General features: G+C 41.9%; 4 protein-coding genes across 9 annotated transcripts; 2 read left to right on the top strand and 2 right to left on the bottom strand.

Annotated features, from left to right (window-relative positions):
- Window positions 1–318: 318 nt before the first annotated feature.
- Window positions 319–3,497, bottom strand: LOC100303994 (prolyl 4-hydroxylase alpha-2 subunit). Of its 4 annotated transcripts, none has more exons than XR_552435.3 (8): window positions 2,923–3,497; window positions 2,699–2,780; window positions 1,861–2,056; window positions 1,498–1,627; window positions 1,206–1,393; window positions 897–1,013; window positions 664–783; window positions 319–503 (listed from the first exon to the last, which is right to left on the bottom strand). XR_552435.3 is itself a non-coding variant. In XM_035968120.1 (7 exons), exons 1-6 carry the CDS (start codon window positions 3,174–3,176, stop codon window positions 940–942), a joined length of 924 nt encoding a protein of 307 aa, XP_035824013.1. In that variant the 5' UTR covers window positions 3,177–3,497; the 3' UTR covers window positions 321–713; window positions 897–939. The 4 variants fall into 4 exon arrangements, 2 of the variants coding, with proteins under 2 accessions (XP_035824013.1, NP_001159002.1); XR_552436.4 differs by having other exon boundaries at window positions 664–713; XM_035968120.1 differs by having other exon boundaries at window positions 321–713.
- Window positions 3,498–3,880: 383 nt separating this feature from the next.
- On the top strand, window positions 3,881–10,233 carry LOC100383336 (uncharacterized). Of its 2 annotated transcripts, none has more exons than XM_020553520.3 (21): window positions 3,881–4,159; window positions 5,019–5,082; window positions 5,171–5,307; window positions 5,401–5,487; window positions 5,758–5,833; window positions 6,138–6,212; window positions 6,292–6,361; window positions 6,454–6,531; window positions 6,622–6,682; window positions 6,785–6,863; window positions 7,472–7,562; window positions 7,802–7,862; window positions 7,954–8,024; window positions 8,154–8,227; window positions 8,330–8,467; window positions 8,572–8,676; window positions 8,939–9,063; window positions 9,152–9,248; window positions 9,415–9,489; window positions 9,666–9,721; window positions 9,938–10,233. In XM_020553520.3, the coding sequence occupies exons 1-21, from the start codon at window positions 4,095–4,097 to the stop codon at window positions 10,011–10,013; spliced, it is 1,761 nt and encodes a 586-aa protein (XP_020409109.1). In that variant the 5' UTR covers window positions 3,881–4,094; the 3' UTR covers window positions 10,014–10,233. The 2 variants fall into 2 exon arrangements, with proteins under 2 accessions (XP_020409109.1, NP_001169465.1); NM_001175994.1 differs by having other exon boundaries at window positions 3,959–4,159; window positions 8,160–8,227; window positions 9,938–10,204.
- Window positions 10,234–10,685: 452 nt separating this feature from the next.
- LOC100279733 (O-fucosyltransferase family protein) lies at window positions 10,686–18,000 on the bottom strand. Of its 2 annotated transcripts, none has more exons than NM_001152692.1 (11): window positions 17,792–17,930; window positions 16,362–16,542; window positions 16,157–16,241; window positions 14,455–14,522; window positions 14,284–14,372; window positions 13,949–14,129; window positions 13,750–13,862; window positions 13,090–13,180; window positions 12,881–13,009; window positions 11,848–12,401; window positions 10,686–11,557 (listed from the first exon to the last, which is right to left on the bottom strand). In NM_001152692.1, the coding sequence occupies exons 2-11, from the start codon at window positions 16,512–16,514 to the stop codon at window positions 11,122–11,124; spliced, it is 1,899 nt and encodes a 632-aa protein (NP_001146164.1). In that variant the 5' UTR covers window positions 16,515–16,542; window positions 17,792–17,930; the 3' UTR covers window positions 10,686–11,121. The 2 variants fall into 2 exon arrangements, with proteins under 2 accessions (NP_001146164.1, XP_008643474.1); XM_008645252.3 differs by having other exon boundaries at window positions 10,732–11,557; window positions 13,949–14,192; window positions 17,792–18,000.
- Window positions 18,001–18,058: 58 nt separating this feature from the next.
- On the top strand, window positions 18,059–23,309 carry LOC103627906 (26S proteasome non-ATPase regulatory subunit 12 homolog A). Its single transcript, XM_008648220.3, has 11 exons — window positions 18,059–18,281; window positions 18,450–18,647; window positions 20,167–20,274; window positions 20,360–20,464; window positions 20,596–20,652; window positions 20,820–21,016; window positions 21,972–22,071; window positions 22,176–22,288; window positions 22,394–22,547; window positions 22,625–22,702; window positions 22,873–23,309. The coding sequence occupies exons 1-11, from the start codon at window positions 18,279–18,281 to the stop codon at window positions 23,089–23,091; spliced, it is 1,332 nt and encodes a 443-aa protein (XP_008646442.1). The 5' UTR covers window positions 18,059–18,278; the 3' UTR covers window positions 23,092–23,309.
- The last annotated feature ends 383 nt before the right edge of the window (window positions 23,310–23,692 follow it).

Below are 23,692 nucleotides of genomic sequence, written 5' to 3'. Positions count from 1 at the left end.
TAGGTCTAAAACTTAGACTGCTAAACTTTTTTTGCGATAAAGATAGTAACGCTAAGGCAAAACCTAAATTGCGCGTATAAACTATTAACACTTGGTTATTTATAGGTTTTGTTTTAGAAAAAAAATAGAGACCATAAATTAGTAAAAAAAAATTGACTAGTTCACCCCACTTCTTAGACGTCACCACCGTTCCTTTCACAGTGTCACCCCTCTCCTAATCTCTTCTTTGTGTACTCTGTATACTCCGGTGTCTGTCCATGACGAATAGCAACATGAAAAGACAGTGTACAGTCAAAATTAAGCAGGAACAACATAACAGAGAGGACACAAAAAGGTAGCACAACAGCCTCATTAATGTTGAGCTCTAGACCTCACTATTCATTAGTACCAAAGCTTACAAGTATCATAGTAACACAACATTCATGTACTAATATTAGGGGCATGACACAAAAACAAAATCTCAAACTCTATAGGCACTACACAACTCCTCTATAGTTGGGGTACTGCAAGGAAGAAAAAGAAAAGTGAAAAAAAGCCAAGTCAGCAAGGATCAGCCAAAAAAAAAAAAAACTGCAAGGATGAGCAAGGCCCCTGCTTATCCCTATTATCTCCCCTCCAACAAAGGAGCAAAGAATACAGCTCCAGTGGGTCTGTAAAGCATACATGAGTGTCAATCCCGTAGAAATCCCCAAGTCACATGCATAAAGATCCATCTGCAGGAGAAAGTAGAGCGCTTTATCAATTCTTCAAGCAAAACCTTCACATGGCCAAGGTCCTGTGTTCCTGGCGATCGTGCAAACATAGTTGGAGACACGTGCCAAGTTACTTCAAAGCTCAAAGCCACATTTGTGCCAAGACAAAAATACATGTTAATCAACTAGAACAAGTAATAACACCTTACAAACCCAATTCAACAGCATATATTTGATTCTCCAAGCCTCAAGCTTTGTACTCATGGATGTGCATCCACTTGGTTGATGACCATTTATTTCCTTTAATCACAGGACAACCCCCTGCAAGAACAACAGTATATAAATAAAACTGCATATAACATAGAAAAAGTTGGAGGATCAATATATTTTCACATGGAAAATGGAACAAGTCTACAAGAGCATCATAATTGAAAAGGTGGAATATCATCAGATGTTTCCATATCATTGGAGAAAAAAAAAGTAAAAAAAACAAAAGACGGGTATTGAACTAACCATGCAAGCTTAATGGGTCCAAAGTGGCATCTGGTTTCATGCTCCAGAAAAGAAGCGCATCTCCCATCTTTGGTTTGACAGAAAGGCCTCTTTTGGCACAATCTGAAAGCTCATTGTACCATGGTAAAGAACTGGCGTTCACATTTGCATCAGGGAAAATAGTCTCGCCCCCTTCTTCAACATCTGATCTGTACCCATTGAAAATAATTCATAAGAAAACACTACAGGCTCAATTAACACTACAAAAAATGTAACAAGGAGATAGGAGATATATGTATAAATATGCACTTACAGATACATCAGAAGAGTAGCTATCCTCTGACCACCATTCTTTGTGTTAAACTCATCAAGAAAATAATCAAAGTGAGGCTCATACTTCTGCCCGACTTCATAATGCAGCACTTGGAGTCCCTCACCATGATCTGCAAGGCAGCATGAATTAATATGATTCGACAGGATAAATACATCCTATAAATGATCAAAGCAAAAAGAGAGAACGAGTTGGGAGATTCATAGCCTGATTGTGTTATGTGCTATGTGTGTGGAAGTTCTACTTACACCTCGGTTTTAACTTATCATTTTTAAGATCATTCTAAGCACAGAGTTTGCACATGAAGAGTATGGCCATACAATAAAAATCATAAAATTCACACACCTACGGGTATGAAGGTATAGTCTGCTATCCTCTTTTCAATTGCTCGAATAACCTTGTCTCTTCCTCTTTGAAGAAACATGCCTGAACTTGTCCGGACCCTGCTGTCCTTGCTTTTGCCGGTAGTGCTGTCGACAACTGTTGATTTTACCATGTGAGGCTTGGCCAATCCAATTAGGTATTCACACTCATCCTTAGACTAAGGAAAAGAACAAAATATCAGCAATCATCATAGTCAGATAATCATTGACATCAGGTTATGAACTAAAAGTTATTAAAAGTTTCTGTGTTGGTGGGGGTGGGGAGAAGTTAATAGATGCTGGGTATATAGATTGTATAGTATGCGTAACTATGAACAATCAAACACATATGTAGCATCTGGGTTTTTTTTTCCAAGTGACGGTACATATGGAATTGCATAACCAACCAGGTGAACCTAAACATGGTATTTATCAAGTCAGGTGTACTCACATTTCAAAATAGTGACGCACAACAAGAAGCAAAAGACGATGCATGTGGTTCTTCCACTGCATTTAATATTGTTTAGTTTAAGATGGCCCATAGAGTAACACATACAGTACTAGCCTGCCCAATTCATAAGTCCATGGCAAAACCCATCCGTAAGTCATAAGCTGAGCACCATTATTGTATTCCCAGATCCAACTGTACTACCACACAGCTCATGGTTCAATCCACTCGGTCATGGGAATCATATGACAGGCGAAGATGAGCAAGCATGCATGCACGCACAGGAACATTGTGCGAATAATAACTTTGATGATACGAAGACGAACAGACAGAGCGACCGCGGTGGTGGAATTTGCAATTTAAAGTTGCTTACGAGGAAGTTGTGGTAGACAAATGCCCTGGGCTCCCACGAGATGACCTCGGTCCACTGCGCACCGCGCTCTCCCAGCCCCTCCCTGCTCCCAACCAACCAACCAACAGCATCGACGATGAGGATCAGCAGCGGATCGAGCCAAATCTGAACGAGCGACAACAGGTGGGGAGACCGAAACGGAAGCCCCAGGTGGAGGAGGAAGGGTCACATCAGTCGTGACTCACCCCAGGTCGCGGCGGGCGCGGGGGCGGACGTCGGCCGACTCGGTCTCCCCTCCGGCTGCAGTGCCGGTGGTGGCGGCAGCATTTGGCGCGGACACGGGGAGCGAGAAGACGCCGAAGGCTATGAGCGCGAGGAGGGCGGCGGAGACGAGAAGTAGCGCGGTGAGCGCGACGGTGTACGGCGAGGCGCGGCCGCCGCGGGTCGGGAAGACGCGCGGCGGGCGGATCCCCCGCATGAGCGGTCGCGACGGCGCCATGGAGCGGGCAGGTCTCCCGCGCGGGAGATGACAGGTGGAGGAGGGAGCGGAGTGGCGAAGGGCGGGGGAGGTACAGTCGTCCGTGCGCGCTGGAAAATGGAATTCGGTCGCGAGCCGCGGGTTTGTCTCCGTCCGTTTCCGTTCTGGCCAAAACTGAGGGCGCCGCTCATGTGATACGGCATACGGGTGTCTCTAGCTCCATATTTCCATGTAGTTTGAGTTGGGGGTTACATTAAAAAAGCAGCTTATCTGATAAGCTGCTTAAAAAATAGCTTCTGTTTATTGATTGCTTTTAGTTCATTTTGAGAAACAGCTGAACTGATAAGTTGTTGCAGAAGCTGTCTATTTGGCAGAACTTCAGCTTAAATTTGTGAAGAAGCTGAAAATAAGTTGTGCCAAACAGGGTCATAGATTGTATAGGTGAAAAAAAAACACGATACCCATTGCTCTAACCTAAACTACCTGATCTATCTAAACCCGAATTACAGTCAAACACTAGCTCGGGTCCTAGGTCTGAAAACCCGAGATTATATCAAGCAAATCGGGTAATATGCTCTCGTACCCGATTTATTTGAACAACACAAAAGTATATGCTATTTTGTGATGCATAATATATACTCTTATGGATTGATTACTTTATGTGAACTCTTAAATGTCCTAAGTTGTGATATATATAATGTATTGTGGTTGCATTTGTGGACGCTAGATTGCTGATGTGGCACTAGTACGCTGGACCGTGTGACAAGGCCCAGCACAAGACAAAACTCTTTTATCCCTCGTCTTCTTCCTTCCCAGGTCCGGTCAGCTCGGGACTCGGGAGCGGCAGCTCCCAACCATACGTCCATATCCCCCTCCCAACAAAAAAAAAACTCCCATCAATGGCGATCTGAATCAACCAAGGCATCTGGAAGCTTGGACATGGAGCGGATCCTCAAGTCCGCCAGGGAGTCGGGCTCCCTGAACCTCTCCAATCGCTCCCTCAGGTCTGTCACCATCTCGTTCAAATCTCACCTCTCCCACCTCGTTTCTGTAGCGTCCTCCTTCAGATGTCACCTGGATCACATCCCACTCCAATGGGGCGGGCCCTCCCTCTACGTCTCGCACCCGCCAACGCTGCCTAGCTAGCTAGCTTCTCCCCTTCTGGCGAGGGGATCGCGTGCTGGCATTAACATTTCGTCCTTTTTCGTGTGTTCGTGTATGTGTATCAAATCAAATCAGTGCTCTCTATATAACTGTTGTAGCTGGCCTCTGTTCAGTTTCACTCAACTGTAACAATAAAAAACTGGCAGTTAGCGCTGTTCCATACTTGCATTTGCTGCAAACCCAGATGACAGAACATGGAAAGCATTGATGCATTTGGTGATTCCAACATCACCTGCCCCACTTATGACTTCATCTATCCTTCAATAAATATCAGCACTTCCTGTTAGGGGGCGGCCTCAGAGCTAGCACTTATATCTTTCCTTTTACCCTCACTCACATCGCCACATTCTCAACTCTGGAGCTTGTTGCTAAATACGAGATCACTCTATTTGTCGTACCTAAAACATACACATTCTATCCTTCACTTGATCCATTCTGTTATACTCCCTCCGTCTCAGTATATTAACCACCTATGGTTCAAAGATCAAGAAATATATTTAATTCTCTCTAACAATACTAATACTACTGCATCAATGTTTGTATGTATAGAGAGAGCGCACCTTATATTATAGGTATAGAATAAAAAGTGGTTACGCCTTATATTATGGGACAGAGGGAGTATCTAGCTAGCTAGTTAGTTATTGTGTGTGTTGCTCACCTCAGTACTTCTGCCTGTTCCTTTGCCGCCTTGCTCTGCAGGGAGATACCCAAGGAGGTTTACAACAACTTGGACACTGGCAGCCAGGATGAGAAATGGTGGGAGGTAACATGCTCATTACCCACCACTACGAGCTAATATACACACGCCTACAGGTGATGTCAAGTAATCAGACTGTGTGTGCATTTTTCAGGGAGTGGACCTCCAAAAGCTCATTCTGGCTCACAATAATCTTGAGGTGTTAAGAGAAGACCTTAGGAACTTGTCTTCGCTTGTTGTTCTAAATATAAGTCACAACAAGATATCTTCCCTTCCAGCAGCTATCGGAGAGTATGCACCTCCTATCTATTGACGAATTTCATTAATAAATATGCGCCATTAATATAATGCCACCGTGTTTTTTGTTAATCCTATTTCTTGCAGTCTCCCGTTGCTAAAATCACTGGACATGTCTTTCAATCAAATAAACACTCTGCCCGAAGAGATTGGCCTGGCTACTGCTTTAGTCAAGTAAGCTTATATGTACTTTTTTTGTGTAATTCAGTTAATTTACTTTGTGTTGTTACACAGTTTCACATTCTTTTAGCGAACAGGAGTATCTTGCAGCCATATTTCCTTCCCTCTAGTTGAGATCTCCATAGTCTGCATGACCTTTTTTTACTGCTCCACCTTGTTTATGTTTCAAAAAGTGTACATCAGCTGTTGATTTGCACATTGCGAGAAGAGTAGAAGCAACATGTGATGCTTAATACTCATGTATTTTATGCCATGTTTTTCCAGGGTTGACTTCTCAAACAATTGCCTTACTGAGCTTCCACCTAACCTCGCCACATGCCCGGACTTGTCCGAACTCAAGGTAAGTTGCATTGGATGCTCTCTGTTCCACCTCATACCCCCTTCCTTCTTGCTCTGGTACAGTTTCTCTCCCTGTTGTTTCTGGATCAGTTGTCGAGCTTCTCTTTGTTTTAATAAAACTTCACAGTGGGGGCCTCCCATGCTGTTTTTTCGCTCCAAAAAGTTCCATTGGATGTATTCTTATCTTTTTTTTGACATATAGTTATCTAGTTTCTTGGTCCTTGTACTTGATGGCTTTCCAATTTATCACTTCCTTGTTTACTTTCTGGTTCAGACACACAAAATAATGTTTTCATTGTGTACAGGCATCAAACAACAACATATCCAGAGTACCAGATGTACTTGCTGGCTGTTCCAAGTTAAGTAAATTGGATCTAGAGGTAAGAACTAATAGAATGCTAAAGCTATTATTTTGTTGTTCCAGTTGCCTATTGAAACTCATGTGCGACAACTTATCAGGGTAACAAGCTTGTGGCACTTTCTGAAAACATGTTTGTGTCATGGACAATGCTCACAGAATTGAATCTCGGTATGAAAAATAACATAAGATTAAGATCCGTTGAATTTATGTGTTTTGTTTGAGTTTTGCTTGCATTTAACTATCTTTTTAGCTCGTTACAGCAAAGAATCTACTTACAGCCATCCCAGGTAGCATTGGAGCACTTCCAAAACTAATCCGCTTGGACATGCATCAGAATAGTGAGCTTGTCTATCCATGTTGTCACATGTGCGTGCTCTGCATTTTTACTCTTTCACTAGCATTGATGGATTTCTACCTTTCTGTGTCAGAAATAACATCGATTCCCCCTTCCATAAAAGGTTGCTCTTCGCTAGCCGAGTTGTATATGGGGTTTGTTCTCTACTCACAACTCAAGACATATTCAACTTTTTTCTTCTTGTGTGCATTTATTTTTCTGTGATGTAAATTCATCTTTTCTGTTTTGTGTTCCAGAAATAACTTATTGTCTTCAATACCAGCTGATATTGGCACGTTATCAAAGTTAGGCATACTTGATCTCCATTCTAATCAGGTTCTACCCATCTTTTTCATGGCCAAACTCAATATTATATTCTCACCATTCCCCTAGACCCTTACACATTTACCCTGCATCATTTAGAAAAAAAGAAGACACTGTCGAGAATAGCTGCTAGTTCCTTGGCTGGGAATATCTAGCATTTATCTGGAATTGCAAGCAGCGTATAGTGTGTGATAGTTGCTTTGGCTTTTTCATACATGATAAATTATCTTTCCTTTTACAATTTTACCCGGAATAGGCTTACTGGCCTATCCTGTCAACTGTTTTAATAGGCTTTTTTAGGGGGGTGGGGGTAGAATATCCTTTGAGATCTTGTTAGTTAGGATGCATACATGATACATCAAATGGATTTGTAGAGCACAGTAATTCAGAGTAACTTTAGTTGTATTGTTGCTTCCTGTCACTTGATGATGGCTTTCACAACAAACGTATTTGTTAAAACTTTGGATGACTTCAAACAATTAAATTATTTGTCAGTAGCGCATATGAATAACAATGTAGCCTTTTAGTCCCAAGTAAGTTGTGGTAGACTGCTGTTTATTTGGGTTTAGGAGTATCCAGCGACAAACCCCAATGCCTGATGAATTTTCTCCTGTTACCAGCTAAAGGAGTATCCAGTTGGAGCCTGCAACCTCAAATTATCTTTCCTTGATCTATCAAATAACTCATTATCTGGTCTACCAGCTGAACTAGGTTCGTTCTACTCTGCCCTATGCTACTGTTTGTCTGCTTTGTTTGGACTCACTATGCATTGGTCTGCTTTTTTGCCTAGGCATATGTTATGCATTCCTCTCTGTCTGTTTTTATGTGACTAACAGATCATAGATCTGATTCTTGCATGCGTGATAAGTGTATGCTTTGGCCTTTAAGAACCTCATATAGTTTGTGGTACTGCCTTACTGAAAATTCTGACAATCCATGCGCCACTCAAGGTAAAATGACTACCCTAAGAAAGCTTCTGCTTACTGGAAATCCTATGAGGACACTTAGGAGGTATGCATTATCCCTGTTTCTCCTACTGTTTCTTAAACTAGTTGTTAGGGATCTCTATGGAGCTGCCAAAATTAATATATTGTGTTCCCAGTTCATTGGTTTCTGGACCAACAACAACATTGCTGAAGTATCTGCGCAGCCGGCTTTCATCCGATGAGGAAGGTAATTGACAAGGCTAAGTCAACATGCATGCATTTGATCTTTGATGGCAACATTTTATATTAGATTGTCGAGATTTGAGAATCATCGCCTCAACCACTTGAATAATCATTAAAGCTATTTTCTGCACAGCATCAGGATCCAGAAGCACCCCAACTAAAGATGACCAAATTGCTGCAGCAAGGCGCTTGTCCTTATCTTCAAAGGTATGTTTTAATTTTTCAAAATATTTGTGGTGTCACAAGAAAGTTCTCCTTTTCCTTTTATTCGCCTTAAATGAATTGGTTCTCACATTGCTGCTGTATCAGGAACTGGACTTGAGTGGCCTTGGAGTGACCAGTGTACCAGCTGCCGCGTGGGAGACAAGTGATGTGGTGAAACTGGATCTTTCTAAAAATTCAATAGAAGATCTACCAAATGAGTTGTCATTATGCTCATCACTTCAAGTAAGTTTCTTAGAAAGGAAATATTGTCATTTATTATTATTATTATTATTATTATTATTATCATGCTCAACATGATTTTTTTTTACGTTTGCCCTTCTTTTCAGTCCTTAGTTTTGTCTAATAACAAGATAAAAAGGTGGCCTCACACAGTGGTTTCCTCCCTTCCCTGTCTGTCTTCCTTAAAGCTGGACAATAACCCCTTGGTAGAGGTAATATAACATTCATGTCTCTTTGTATCATTTGTCTTATGGTATATATTTGGCAAACAGAAGAATCTCAATTTGTCAAGTCTTATGGCCAATGTTGATTATTGATTTATGGACGTCTTTAATTGTTATAGGCAGTGACAGAACTTGCCAAAATGTCGATAGTACAAAATGAAAGCAGTATTAACTTTGAGAGAGCACAGAGAATATGCTTGAAACATTACGCGTAAATATGCAAATCATAACACACTTGCTTTTCTTGTAGATATCATCCACTGATCTTGTGCCTCTGTCCAAACTTGAAGTACTTGATCTAAGTGGCAATGCTTCAGCACTTCCTGAACCTTCTGCAGTTTCTGCATTACCACAGCTGCAAGAGCTTTACCTAAGGTTGGAAGTTGGAACATATGCACAGCCTCTAAACTATAACTATTAAAAGGAGGCTTATTTCTCTTTCTCTTTCTCTATCTGTGAGCAGACGAATGAAACTCCATGAATTTCCTAATGGTTTGCTGGGCCTAAAACTGCTTAGGATTCTTGACCTGAGTCAGAATCACCTTACAACTGTGCCGGAGGTAAGGATTTCTTGGCAAGCGAGGGCTGGAGTTTGCTAGTTTTAATAAATTTTCCTTTTGATTTCCTGACATGTTTTGAAGACCAAAATTTATACAAATTTGTAAGCAGCTGATAGTGGTCCTATTCTGATTTCTGCATATACTGACTGAACTGCACATAAAACAGGGCATCAAGAATTTCACTGCACTCATTGAGCTTGATCTGTCTGACAACAATATAACAGCACTCCCAGCGGAGCTGGTATGTTTTTTTTTTCCTTCCAATTTTTAGTACTTCATTTCTTGTATCTTCTTAGTATCTATTTCAGCACACTATAATATAAATGTTGTGGACAACTCTTCCTGTCCACGAGTTGTATTTTACGCATGTATCTCAATCTAACTTGATCTTCTATTTATGGATGCTTTTCTCTGCAGGGATTGCTTGAAGCTAACCTGCAAGTGCTGAAACTGGATGGAAATCCGCTAAGAAGGTAAGAATGTAACCTCGGGCTGTGATTCGGTGATACATGTGTTAATAAAGGAACCCGGGATGTAGCGGTATGGTTCTACCAAAAATTACAGAAACACTCATAATAGCCATATGGTGCTTTGTGACAAAAAGAATGAAATAAAAGGGAAATATATAGTTGACGGAGACATTGGTCAACGTTACAATATGCTTAGCCTCCTGTTGCTTTCTTGTGCAGCATAAGACGAACTCTGTTGGAGCGAGGAACGAAAGCAGTTCTCAAGTACCTCAAAGAAAAATTGCCGTCTGAATAATATTTATAGAACAAACTATTGTTGGAGTAATGGAATAAAATGTTTTTTTGCCACTGTATCTCAGTTTTCTGGACTGAATTTTGTGCAAAAGTATCTGGACCTTGTGTGAGAAGAGAGCTTTGTGAGTGTGTTGTTGGATATACTGGTTATAGTCCACATGTTTTATTGGAACAAAAATATTTTCTCTGTTCAATCTTTACATGGACACAACCTGGAAAGATGTTATCCACCGTTGTATCGTTCATAGATCGTCAACGACTACACCAGCCAGCGGAATTTGGAAAAAAGGTTTCACGTCGGAATCATCTTCTGACAAAATCTTTGACCAGATTTTATGTGAATCAAACTTTTTGTGTAGCTAAAGTCGACTTACTGATTCATAGTCATGCATAAGCACCACCTTCGAAGAGCATCTGTCTTCAATCGATACTATCTCAATATATAAAACTTATTCCATAAAAAATAGCTCCAACAATACTCTATTTTACAAAATTTTATAAAAATATCCTGAATTAATGTCACGTCCTTATTTTCTATATCATCCTCAATCTTTTCTTTTTCCTAAAATACATGATTTAAGGCTCACTTTAAGCTAAATTTATTTTTAGTACCTAAACACTTTAAATAATGTAACATTTTAATTTTTTGGGTACTATTTTGATGCACCTGGATGGTCTAAGCAGGCTCTTCGGCCACCAACAAAACTCAACAATTAACGTGGGACAAAATGGCAATGCCTGTACTGTCCGGTATTTTACGGGTGCACATCTGCCCACCGTAAGCCAATCTCATTACCTAACAAATGGCTACATATCAAACCCACTCAAAAATTAATGTATTTTCAGTTAAGACATTTGTACAGAAACAATTTCGCGTAAACAAAAAAATGAGTAAGACGTGAAGGAAGAAGAGAACAAAGTGTTAGTTTCGTATTCAGCCTGGTTGTATACCAGAGTACGATCCAGGCAAGCCCCCACGATGGATGACCAGCTTGTCATGCTGGGGCTACTCCAGATGGTGATGCGCTGCTGCGATGCAAGATGATTCCTGCTTTTCTTGCTTGAGTAGCCTGGACCTGGTAGCAGTTAAAAAGGTGCTCCGCATATCTCTAATCATCCGGATCCATCTCTTCATCTTGCTCCGAAGATTTATTCGAGTCACTTGTATTAGATTCCTGCGTGTCTTGGCTAGAGCCATCTTCACGCAACTCATCCTCATAGTCCTCATTTTGAGGTTCGCTATTCCTAGCAGATGCCATTGCCAGGCTGCGTGCCATCCAATCAGGACACTCTACCTCACCTCCAAATAGGGATCTGCCATTGCTGTCTTTTACCGGTTGAACAGCAGGTGACTTTGGTGTTCTGCAAGAGCACTCTGGCAATGGGTGGGCAAGAAACGATACAGGTTTTGACAACATAGCCGATGACACGATGCCTTCCACACTTGCACTCCTGTTGAGGTGCTCACGTGCAGCAATTGTCCAATTCCGTGGTGGATGATACCTATGATCGTTAACTTCTTCAAACAGTGCAGCAATAATTTTCCTGTTGATTCACAATGAAAAAGACATCATCATGCAAAACTACATAGCAAGTGGATAGCTGTCAAAAGGTTATTATACTTGACCTACAATATACTGCTGGACAATCCAGTAACTTTGATGAACTTACAATTAGGATAGCTATTGTGTTTGTTCCTACCACTAATGTCAGTTACATTTTTTCCCTCTGCAATTTAGCAAATATTAAATACATTTTTAATGGTTGAAGATAGGAAAAAACTGTTTCAAGCTGCACAAAAAAGTATGTAGCCACAAAAATATAATAGCCTGTACCTGTCAGGCCTGTAGGTTATACCGGAAGGTGTTTGGTATAACCGGTGTCCCATGACCAAACTTGAGTAGTCTGGCCAACCACTCCCGTCGTTGTGAAACCCAGGGAAGAAGGCATCAGCTTCAACAGAAACAAAATAATCAAGTGCATCCCAGAGCAACCGATGTGCTTGCCTCCTGAACTCAATCAGTGAAGCCTCCGGTTCTGTGTCATTCTCACCAATCCAACCATACCAGCCTTCCTTCTCATGTGCATAGAATGGCCTTGCAGGAGGTGGAGGCAGCGGTCTTGGACGAGGCCCTGCTCTCTTCCATTCTTCAATGAGTTGTTTTTCACTTTTGGGAGGTGGAGGCTGTGGCAAATCTGAGGTTAGAGGATCTTCTGACCCAACTAAATCAAACAGCTCCCTCTGACTACATAATGAAGTTCGATCGACTAGGTTAGCAAACATAGCTCGTAGAGGAATCAGCATTCTTTGTCCACCAAAAGTCTCGGAACCAGCCAAGAATATTATTGTAGTTGGTGGGTAACCTAATGCTTGAAGTAGAAGTCCAGCCTGGAATCACAGGATTGTTTACATCACAGCATTAGCAATAAAAATGAATCAGTAAGCTGGTATGGTGAATCAGGCATAGTATCAAGCAGATTATATCGTGCAGCTCAATGTGTGCCACAAGACCAAGGAATGGAAAGAAGAGACGAAGTCTTTCTACTTTTATAGTTAACTTTTCTTTCTTTAAACTTCTTTGTCTCGAGCTTGATTTTCATAATGATTAGATTAGTACAAACAATGTCGTATAAAAGCAAAACATGAAGTTCATATTTCAAAGGTAAAGGCCCACATGGTAAAGGAAAATTATCATATAGTTTTCTTTTGTTTGGTTGCTTATAATTTGTCAGCCTCAGATTTTTTCTACGTAAATTCTCCTGGTGTAAGCAGTAATATAACACCAGCTTACCTATTATTAATAAACATGCAAAAGTTGCATCCAGATTTAGTTAGCAAACATACAAGACTGTTATAAGCAAGCTCACCTCTTCTGGCATGAGTGGACACAACCCAGCCATCTTCCTGGACACTGAATCAACTGTTAGCTGCTCCTTTACTGTTCCTCGTTTAATCATCTGATTCCTTCTATACTGAATAAGTTCTGTATGAATATCCTAGAGATGTAAAAATTAACAACCAGTCAAATATAAGTCAGTTGATAGTATTGGGATACAATAATTGTAAGCATACAGACCTGGAACAGTTCAGCACAACCATGAAAAGCTAGAGTATCTCTAAGCAGTCCTGGGTGATAGGCCACATAAGGACGGCCAGATGCTCGCAACCTATACAGATCATTCTGGAGTTATGACTTACACGAATAGAAAGCCACACTATAGGGAAAAATAATGAGTAAAGAAACCCTTCAACTCCTATAGCTAGCATACCCTGAAAAGGTAAGATTTTAATGCCTAATTTAAAACAACATTCTCAATCCAGAGAAAGCAACCCAAAACTTTCCAGAACATACAAGGAAAAGAAACATTACAAATGATCAAAGTCCATCTTTCTCCTTAGTTGGTACAAGGGAAGTCAGCTTGAATTACGGATTAAGGCCAACCATTATTTAATGAGGCATCACAACTAAAATACTCCATTCCAATTTGTAAGTCGTTCTAGCTTTCCTAGATACATAGCTTTCACTAGCCATGAATCTAAACATAACAGATATTTAGGTGGGTAACAGAAACCAAGAAAAGCTAGAATGACTAACAATTTGGAACAGAGGGAGTAATAGTTTCTTTGCATAAATTGATGATGCATAGGGTATGGAGCATAACTGATAATTCTAGAATTCATCAATGAACAAAAAAAGAAAGGTAAGTGGATCAATGGCAAAGGTGGGAAGCCTCACCTTCCTACTACTTGGCTCCCAAGAGCCCGAATTTGAGGGCGCAACCTCAGTGCATGGAAGGCTACCCTGCATCTAAGCTGCTGAAATTCCTCCAGACTTGCAGGGAGAATTGACTGCAGAAAACCGCATGGAAAGGCTCTAACTTCACGCTGGCCAAAGAATGAAAACAAAACGCAGTAAGTATGGTCTCGGAAGATACCTGAAGACAATTACCTCCATTAACAATTATCCCAAGAACTTTTGATTTTACAAGTCTGGGTAATACTTCTTTGATGTAGTATTCTGGAGTAGCAGAATTCCTAGGAGATACTGTGGGAAATTTTATCTTTTTCCTAGCCTCTCTGAGATCCTTTGGCAAGCCATGCACAATAACCACATCACTGGACAGTGAATGTATGAAATGATCTTCATCGTATAGATAAGAAAAGCTTTTGAACTTTGAACTGCACAGTTGGTAGAGGTCGAGCAGAAAAAAAAGGATAAGGAATAGACAACCACCATAATGAATTTCAGAACGAGGAAGGGCACAGCAACCTGATGCCTTTTGTACGAGTTGTTGCTTGTATCTCAGGAATAACCAGAGTGGCATTTAATAGCCTGGCAACGGCAACAAGATCACAGATCTAATAAAGGAAACAATGTCATGATCCTATTACAATGATAACAAGTACAAGGATCCATTACACATCACACAAGAAAACTTACTGAAGACTGTATCTTCTCAAAACCACCATATATCTTTGCATAAATAAAACCATTATGCTTACTGGGAACTGCAATAAGGTAATCAGACAGATTTATCAATGTTTAGCTATATCGTAAAACAGTTTGATGTGGAGTATACAAACCATAGCATCTCAGGTAATCTTGCACTTTATAAAATGGGATAAGCATGTAGTAATTATAGTGAAGTGTGGCAATAGATTTATCCACATTATTGCACAGAAATCACATTAAAAACATCAGTTTATCCCTTCCCCGGACCTCACTCATGCGGGAGTCTCTGGCGCTGGGTTTGCCCTAAGGTCAACAACATAATACTAATGGTTCCAATGTTAGGAAAATATAGAATATTTAATTACCATTCTGAATGAATCTCAACATAAGACAAAATGTGGAAATTAATGAAGAACGCTAGCATATTCAATGTTTGGAAAATATAAGTTATACAATGCCGAGCGAAGGTTTTAAAGTCGACAAGTCGACTCTAGTCGCCTGAGCACCGATAAGGTGACTAATCGCCATAAGCCGTCGATTTGCTCGATTAGTCGAGCCTAGTCGACTTCTAGTCATCCTATAGTCGTCCACCTATAACAGGACCATATGTATATATATTGATATATATATAGCTGTAGCAGCATCATAGGTTCAAAATTCAAATGCAAGTCATAAGATTAAATGCAGGACAGAAGGACACTACATTGCAAATACCGTCGTCTCCTATTCTTATCTGCAGTGTCAGAACAAACAAGCGAAGAGAAACTCAAGAGGAGGCCGAGGCGGGCACAATACTACTGAACAAGTGAATAACCAAAAGAACAGAGAGATTACTGTCTAAAAAGGTGCTCATCTCTCTCTGAAGTCTAAACAGAGGAGGAAGGTCGTGGCTGATGGAGGAGAGTGGAGGACGGCCGCGGCTGCAGAAGGCCGCCGAGCGCTAGAGCAGAGGATCTCTGTAGCCGCCGCACGATGGAGGGGGGGGGGGGGGGCAGCCACGCGATGGAGCAACGATCGCACAGCAGGGCGGTAGGAGAGGAGGGCGGCGGCGCTGAGCAGGGCGCACGCAGCATACAGGTGACGACTGCTACATGTGCTACGTATCCAGAATTCCAGGTACGACAAAACAATGTATTTAGACCTTTAGAGATGGTGGACCAGCCCATAGAACAGAGACTAGAAAATGGCCCAAAATGGACAAAATTACTCAGCCATAACCCTAGTCGGACAACTAATCACGATTAGGCAGCGACTAGGACGACTAATCGCTTCCTAATCGCCCTATTAGAGTCGAAGACCCTGCTCGAGCTTGCTCCAGCGTTAAGGCCGACTAATCGCGATTAGTCGGACAACTTACCTTGAGCGAGAATACACCTGGGTGTGTTTGTGCCCATTTTAGTCTGAGCGCTGATATGTATACATGTCAGAAAAAAAATGAAAGACAGATAGCATGATAAAATATGCAAACTTGTAGAAAAGGAATGATCATCATACATACAAAAAATGCATATCACTACTATATGCATGTATCTTTGAGGCATTTCTTATACACAAATGATTTGTTCAAAAAGAAATACAAATGCACCTACAGCTTTTCACTCAGTGTCTGAAGTAGCCAAACGACTAGTTGAACAGAAGATGTCACAATGAAAATACTAATAAAGTGAGCGCAACTTTAAGATCAATTTACCAGCATATGATTTGCTAGGTTTCACAAAAGGATGCAAGTGATCAAGTGGGACCAACGGACCCCACAGTCTCCGTGGTCGAGGCCTCTGCCAAAAAATCAAGAAGCATAGAAAAATATATTAGACACATAATCAATGATTCCTTTGTTATAAAACTAAGGGAAATTGAGAATCGATACTGTTACATGGTCAGAGCATGTGAATTACCGGTCCAAATGGAAGGACATCGTCCATGTGCATGCTGTACTTTGTAATGCCCCCAGCTGAATAATTAGCAAGAAAAAGGTGCACGAGCAGCGATAGCATCGATAGCACGATGCCAATGGCTGTGGCCAACTTAAACTTGCTTTTGAGTAGCATTTTATTTCATTACTCTAACCTCCAAACCCTGGTGAAAAGGTAAATCTTAGTCTTAGGGGGTGTTTGGTGAAAAGGTAACTCTTAGTCTTAGGGGGTGTTTGGTTTCTAGGGACTAATTTTTAGTCCTTCTATCTTATTCTATTTTAGTATCTAAATTGCCAAATATTCCTTATTTGGAAATTTAGAGACTAAAATGGAATAAAATGGAGGGACTAAAAATTAGTCCCTATAAACCAAACACCCCCATAGACATCTCCACACAGCTATATCAGGTGCCAACAAATCACAAATGAAAAAGGGCACAGTTGCATGCATTTATTTAGCAAAGAAAAGAGCTAGTACAATAAGGCTATATGCTAAACCGACACCCAATTTTATCCACAACAATAAGGCTATATGCTAAACCTATGGGTGTACAAAATGACCACAACAAAGTAACAGCGAAGGGCTAACCAGAAAAAAAAAAATCACAAAAAACAACATAGCAGCACGACCTGCCTCAACCAATCCAATGGAGCAAGCGCACAGTGGCCAATCTAGAAAGCTCCTGAATGCAGCTGCACTGGGTACCTCACACAACACTAAGAGCACACACCAAATACTCAGAAGCAGGAGAAGCATGTCTAGAAGGATCTGTCAATCTCGGATGCAGATTCGACAACTTGGTGGGGTTTTGGTGGAAAGCGTGAGACCAAGGCTTTGGATCCTGAGCAGACCGTCTCCAGTGGAGTGTGTAAAATAGGGGACGCGGATGACACTGTTTGCATAGAGAAGTTTGAAATAGGAGATGCGATGCTGGAGGTAGGCCAGACTCAGAGCAGCATATTGATGTTCGGGGTAACCCAGTGTCGTATGGCTCAGTTAGGTAGGCCACTGCTGCTGCTATGACCAAGTATTCAATCAAGTTGAGTAAAGCACCCCCCCCCCCCCCCCACCCCAAACCAAATCTCGGAAGGCGATCGACGACTCGACGTGTGTTCTACGAGTAGGAGCTGTTAATCAACAGCTAGTGAATCGGTATGGAACGTTAATAGCCACCGCACACTAGTCCAGTTGCCCGCACACCACCCTTCAACCGAATCCACCTACACCGGCACAGCTAACGCGTCTCACAAACCGTATATAGATGCCGCCAAATGCAGGGCGGCGGAGCAAAGTTTGGCGGCGAGAAAAGCTCGCGGGGACAAACTGCTGTAGCAGTCGAATCGAATGGAAGCACGAGTGCAGGGGCTGGGAATTCTACGTGCCAGCCCAGGAAGGAGGGTGGGTTTCCTTACCGATCGAGAGGAGGAGAAGGAGGTGCGAATCAATCCACGCCCCGGCTAACGGGGCGAGCGGCGGCGCGGGCAGTGGGGGCGGAGAGGCGGCGCCTGATCTGGAGGGAGGGAGGGAGCGGGCGGGCTTCGCCGTGCCGTGATCGGCGCGGGGGGGACCGGGGAAGGTGGTGGGTGGATGAGTCCGTGATAGTGGAAGTGGCTGCTAGCGTGGAGAGGAGGTGTGAACCAGCCCAGCCCACACGGCCCAACCCAAAGCCTGCAAAAAATGGAAAAGGGTCCCACATGTCGGCGCGATTTTACCGTGGACGACTGGAGGGGGCGACGGGGACGAACGAGACGACCGTATTTGTTATCGGACTGGGAAGCAGCGGCGGTACAAAGTGTGGGAGAGAAAGGAGAAGAGACTTGATGTCCTCGCAGTTTGTCCAATAGATCTCCTCGCCGCCTCACCCGTCTCCTCCTCCGCAGCTTCCCCGCGATCCCGACCATGGTGAGCTTCCCCGCCGGCCTCCTCTGCCACCTGTATCTCGTCCGTCCGCGCTCCACCCCGCTTCGTAGTGTTTGGGCCGGACGCGCGCTCCCCGCCTAGGGTTTCAATCTCGCGCTGATTTATCTTCTACCTCGCGAGTCTGACCCTGCGCTTGATGGATGAGTGCAGGAGGGCGACGGTACCAACCTTGATGCGGCGATAGAGTCGCTCCTGAATGTCGAGAAGCAGATGAGGCTGGCCGGAGATGTCGCCGGCACTCGGAAGGCCGTCATCGACATCGTCGAGCTCTGCTACAAGGCCGGCGCGTGGAAGACGCTAAACGACCAGATCGTTCTCCTATCTAAGAGGAGAGGCCAGCTTAAGCAGGTCAGGCTCTCGAGAATTCACGGCTTGCTCGTACATCTTTCGGTTGGGTTTTTTTAACTACTAGAAAGATAGGCGCCGGGATTCGCGGCGCCCTGTAAGCTGTGTACCATGATCTGTTTCATAAGTTCAGGGATGTCAGTGGCTCTGCATGTTGCTGTGACTTAAGATCAATTATATCTCAGCTCTAGTTGTGTCAGCAATATTATCATCTAAAAATGTGAACAGACCTCTTAAAGAAAGAGATAATAAATCATAAAAGTTGGTTGTTGGCATAGAGTCCGTCTTTAATTATACTGGAAAAACATAATCTGCCATTGCAAAATTATCCTAATAGTAGGAACCTACGCTGAACATTGATCTAATTTTCTAAACTAAAGACATTGGCCTGGATGAAAGATACACCCGCCATTCATGCATCATTTAAATACCAATTTTAGAAGCAACTTCTTTCAGCAACACAGGGTGACTGAGGGCATGTTTGGTTCCATGAGACTAAACTTTAGTCCCTCTTTTTTAGTCCCTAAATTACCAAAAATAGGACTAAAGAGAGGGGAGGAAATCTGATTTATTCCCTTTTATTTCCTATATTTAGTAATTTAGGGACTAAAATAGACTAAAAGGGAGGGACTGAAGTTTAGTCCCATGAAACCAAACAACCCCTGAATGCATCACCTTGAGGTACCAAATTTGCAAACTTTCATGCTGCTAAACACACTACTCTCTCCTCGAGGCCGAATACAAATTAACTGAAAATTGTAAAGGGGGGTATCAAATGAATAAACTTTATGCAAACTGCAGTACAAATATCAAATAATTTCTTAGAGAAGTAGAAATCTGTCTGAGCATTTACAGTCCTGAACAGTCTGCTGAGGTGTTTTCAGAATTTTCAATGCACAAAAAAAACTGCCAGTTGTTTTATTTTAGGATGATCTGTTCCTACTAACATTGGAGTGTAGCCCATAGAGTAAGAATACCTACTGAAATATAAATAAAAGATCGCTGTGTGCAGAAGCTTGACAGATCTTGATTCGAGTAGACAGCCTGCAAAATCACATAATGGCAATGAAAGTCAGGCCATGTGACCTCTTCTGTTTAATCCGACAAATAGCAACAAATTTATGGTGATAGATATTATGAAACAGAAAAGCCCTAGAAACATACATGAACTGCATTTAGTAGACACATAAATCAATTTGAAGCAACAACCTAGAGGCACATAAAAAAGGCATCTTGCATATAGTTCCGTGTGAAGCTGACTTTTACTATTAGTATATGTGTATTCTCCCTTTAGAGGTGCTTTAGTAATCAGTTTGCTTGTACGAAGGCAGAGTGGCCTTTAAACATCGGTTTTTGCTGAATAACGTGTGCTTGAAGTGGGCAAAGAAATATTCCAGTACTGTAACTTTGTTGTACTTTTGGTGTTGACTCTAGCTATTGGTTTGAGGTATTGACCCAAACATCTATTGAACTCCTGTCTGGTAACAGAAGCTTATATTACTGTCACTTATGTTTATTGCAGGCTATTACTGCTATGGTTCAGAAAGCAATGGAGTACATTGATTTGACACCAGGCATTGACACAAGCATCGAGCTAATAAAAACACTGAGCAGTGTCTCTGCTGGCAAAGTGAGATTTTTTCCATCTTGATGATTATTCCTTTTATAAGATTCATTGTTTATATGTGTGTAATCTCATAGTTGTTCATCTACAGATCTATGTTGAGATAGAGAGAGCAAGATTGATCAAAAGGCTTGCAAAAATTAAAGAGGAGCAGGGACAAATTTACGAGGCTGCTGATTTGATGCAAGAAGTTGCTGTAAGTTTGCCCCGCACTATAATTGAGGACATGTAATTCCATATTCTGTGACAATGTTTTTGTCATTCTTTAGTACCGTTCCTCAATTCTCACTATCCATGACTATAATGGACTAACAAGCTGTTTATCAGGTTGAAACATTTGGCTCTATGGCAAAGACGGAGAAAATTGCTTTCATTCTTGAGCAGGTATTCCCTCCGTTCTTTTTTATTTGTCGCGGTTTAGTTCAAAAATGAATTAGCGGGCGACAAATATTTGAGAACGGAGGTAGTACTATGGCAACCTACTATGTTAATACTTGGTATTCTTACTAAAATGTGTATTCATGCAAAACTTACTATTATCGTTGTCACAGGTCCGGCTATGCCTGGATCGGCAAGATTTTGTCAGAGCACAAATTTTATCCAGGAAAATCAGTACTAGAGTATTTGACGCAGATCCATCAAAGGAAAAAAAGAAACCAAAGGAAGGTGACAGTATTGTTCAGGATGCTCCTGCAGATATTCCTTCCCTTCTAGAATTGAAGCGCGTCTACTACGAACTGATGATTCGGTATGTCATCGTTAGATCGTCTACCTGACTGCTTCTGGAACCGCTAATCTCTTTGTTCTATTTAACGCTATGCTTCACAATGACATTTTATATTGGAGCCAATCATAATTATTCGTTGCATTGTTTTCAGATCATCCGACTTATCGCGATTAGTCAGACTGATCGGTACTCTGCGCTCGATAAGGGTGTTTGATTTGATTAGGGTGGCTGATCGTCCATATCGTCCGATTAGGCGACGATATGGAACGATCGTTTGGGAAACGAATCAGTCTCGATTAATCAGGCACGGGTAGTCCAACTGTCTGTTTGACTGGACTGGCCCATTATTAATAGAGGTAGCCGCCCCCAGATCTTCTTGTCTCTTCATCTTCCATGCCGGCTGGGAGAAAACACCCTTCTCAGTTCTCTCTTTCCAGCTCCCTTCCCTCTCCCTTCTTCACCCTTCCCTCTCCCTCCAAGGCTCCAACACCCTTCTCTCTACACCAGCTGGGAGAAAACACAGGGATTGGAGATGAGCTCCTCATCTGAAGGTATATGTCTGAACTCTGAAGTCTCCAGTTAAGACTGAACTTTTCCCATTTTAGACTGAACTCTGAAGTCTCCAGTTAAGACTGAACTCTGATGTCTGAACTTTTCTCATTTTTTGTTTGGTTCAGACTTCAGTTTAGTTTAAGACTTCTGAAGCTCCTGTCTTGAGTTCAGTTTAGTTTAGTTCAGACTTCAGTTTAGACTATATATCTATATAATATATATAGTGTTATATATGACTATATAGTCTATATATACATATATATGTCCCGCAAATACACAGGACGACCAGGGGAACGATTAGGCTCGATCAGGGGCGACTAATCGCCCTGATCGTCGCCTAATCGCGACTAATCGCCTGATCGCCCAGTGGGGTCGGTCAGACGACCAGGCGTTCTGAAAACAATGATCCGTTGTTTCTTCACAGTTATTACTCTCACAACAATGATTACTTGGAAATCTGCCGTTGTTACAAGGCTATTTATGATATTCCAGCAATAAAAGAGGATCCAACAAAGTGGATACCGGTACACACTCTCTCTCTCTCTCAACATGTGTATACACTTCCCCGCCCTGACAGACACCCATCAACCAACCCCTCAATTATCTGACTACCTTATTTCCTTTGCAGATTCTTAGGAAGATCTGTTGGTACTTGGTGCTAGCACCTCATGATCCTATGCAATCAAGCCTTCTCAATGCTACACTAGAGGATAAAAACCTTTCAGAAATCCCAAATTTCAGGTACAATCTGTATGTTTTCAAAATTGATCTAATAATAACTCCAGGTGGGTTTATCTCAATGATCACCTATTTTCTTTTCCTGCTGTAATGTGATGGGAAAAAAAGGTTATTACTGAAGCAGCTGGTCACCATGGAGGTGATACAGTGGACAAGTCTGTGGGAATTCTTCAAGGAGGAATATGAGAAGGAGAAGGATCTTCTTGGGGGAGCTTTGGGTGCCAAAGCTTCAGAAGATTTGAGGCTGAGGATTATCGAACATGTATTGGTTACTTTGTGTTTGGTCTAGTTATTTTGCTCTATGCTTGTCCATTGAATCTGATCTCTTGCTCTCTTCAGAATATCTTGGTTGTATCCAAGTACTATGCAAGGGTTACCCTCGAGAGGCTTGCTGATCTTCTTTGCCTGACTTTGCAGGTTTGTTTGTTTTTTCACCTTTGCATGATATTGTATTTCCTTTGTGATGCCAACCGTGGCATCTTGTGTTTAAACCCACTACATGACAATCACCTGAATTGTTAGGCATTTTATGGCTGCAGCTTGAGATATCTTAACTGCCCCCCCTACACGTTACTCTTTCATTTCAGGAGGCAGAGAAGCATCTCTCAGACATGGTTAACTCGAAATCTCTAGTGGCAAAGATCGACAGGCCGATGGGAGTTGTCAGCTTCCGGACGACCCAAGACAGCAATGGCACACTGAACTCATGGGCCACGAGCCTTGAGAAGCTTCTGGACCTCGTTGAGAAGAGCTGCCACGAGATACATAAAGAGACCATGATCCACAAGACGGCGTTAAAAGTTTAACTCTTTTGGTTTAGGTTTTGAAACCCGTGCTGTTCATGAGTTACCGTAACAGGAGGGGGGGTTTTTTGTTGTTGTTGGGCACGGCCAGTGTCCCCGCAAATTTGCTTTGACTCGCTGAATATTTTTCGGATTCCTAGATCTGCAATCAGATACCTAGTCCTGAAAAAAAAAAGTAGATGCACCTTTTTTTTTATTAAAATTCAGTTCTCCAGGCTTCAGTCTCGGAAAAGTAGACACCTTGTTTGGGCGAGCCACTTTGTAACGGGCACAATCAGAAATGCGTTCCCGTTTTCAGCCTGGCCCAGAAACGGTTTTCCAGACGTTTTTTAAATTTTTTTGTTTAAAATTTTAAAAATCTGAAAACGTTTATAAAAAACTGAAAAGAAAAACACGATAAAAATATCCCATAATTAATTTTAGTGTTTCTCGGTCGATGCCGATGTTCTACAATCACCGCCTAGTAATATATGTGATTTATGTGTACCATGCGGGTGATGTGCAAGAAATATACAATAATTTTATTCTGGTTTGGACCAAAATTCTCTACGTCCAAACCAGTAACTTGCTGTCGGTAATATAGGAGTTCCAGTGCACCCAGGAT

The sequence above is a fragment of the Zea mays genome, chromosome 5, assembly GCF_902167145.1.
Source record: "Zea mays cultivar B73 chromosome 5, Zm-B73-REFERENCE-NAM-5.0, whole genome shotgun sequence".
NCBI classification, from domain to species: Eukaryota; Viridiplantae; Streptophyta; class Magnoliopsida; order Poales; family Poaceae; genus Zea; species Zea mays.
The sequence above is the reverse complement of the archived record's forward strand: the minus strand, read 5'-3'. Positions and strand labels throughout refer to the sequence as shown.

Bases quoted from the DNA above. Each gene is read 5' to 3' on its own strand.
- LOC103627906 (XM_008648220.3), top strand. The intron at 21,017-21,971 runs GTATGTCATCGT...GTTTCTTCACAG, and splicing joins TACTACGAACTGATGATTCG to TTATTACTCTCACAACAATG. The intron at 22,703-22,872 runs GTTTGTTTGTTT...CTTTCATTTCAG, and splicing joins TTCTTTGCCTGACTTTGCAG to GAGGCAGAGAAGCATCTCTC.
- LOC100383336 (XM_020553520.3), top strand. From the start codon at position 4,095: ATGGAGCGGATCCTCAAGTCCGCCAGGGAGTCGGGCTCCCTGAACCTC. The intron at 6,532-6,621 runs GTGAGCTTGTCT...TTTCTGTGTCAG, and splicing joins CTTGGACATGCATCAGAATA to AAATAACATCGATTCCCCCT. The intron at 7,863-7,953 runs GTATGCATTATC...TTGTGTTCCCAG, and splicing joins CCTATGAGGACACTTAGGAG to TTCATTGGTTTCTGGACCAA.
- LOC100279733 (XM_008645252.3), bottom strand. From the start codon at position 16,514: ATGCTACTCAAAAGCAAGTTTAAGTTGGCCACAGCCATTGGCATCGTG. The intron at 14,523-16,156 runs GTAAATTGATCT...ACCTTATTGCAG, and splicing joins ACCTAGCAAATCATATGCTG to TTCCCAGTAAGCATAATGGT. The intron at 14,193-14,283 runs GTTGCTGTGCCC...CCAACTGTGCAG, and splicing joins ACTCGTACAAAAGGCATCAG to TTCAAAGTTCAAAAGCTTTT.
- LOC100303994 (XM_035968120.1), bottom strand. From the start codon at position 3,176: ATGGCGCCGTCGCGACCGCTCATGCGGGGGATCCGCCCGCCGCGCGTC. The intron at 2,781-2,922 runs GTGAGTCACGAC...GGTTGGGAGCAG, and splicing joins CGCGCCCGCCGCGACCTGGG to GGAGGGGCTGGGAGAGCGCG. The intron at 1,628-1,860 runs GTGTGTGAATTT...GCTGCCTTGCAG, and splicing joins CTATACCTTCATACCCGTAG to ATCATGGTGAGGGACTCCAA.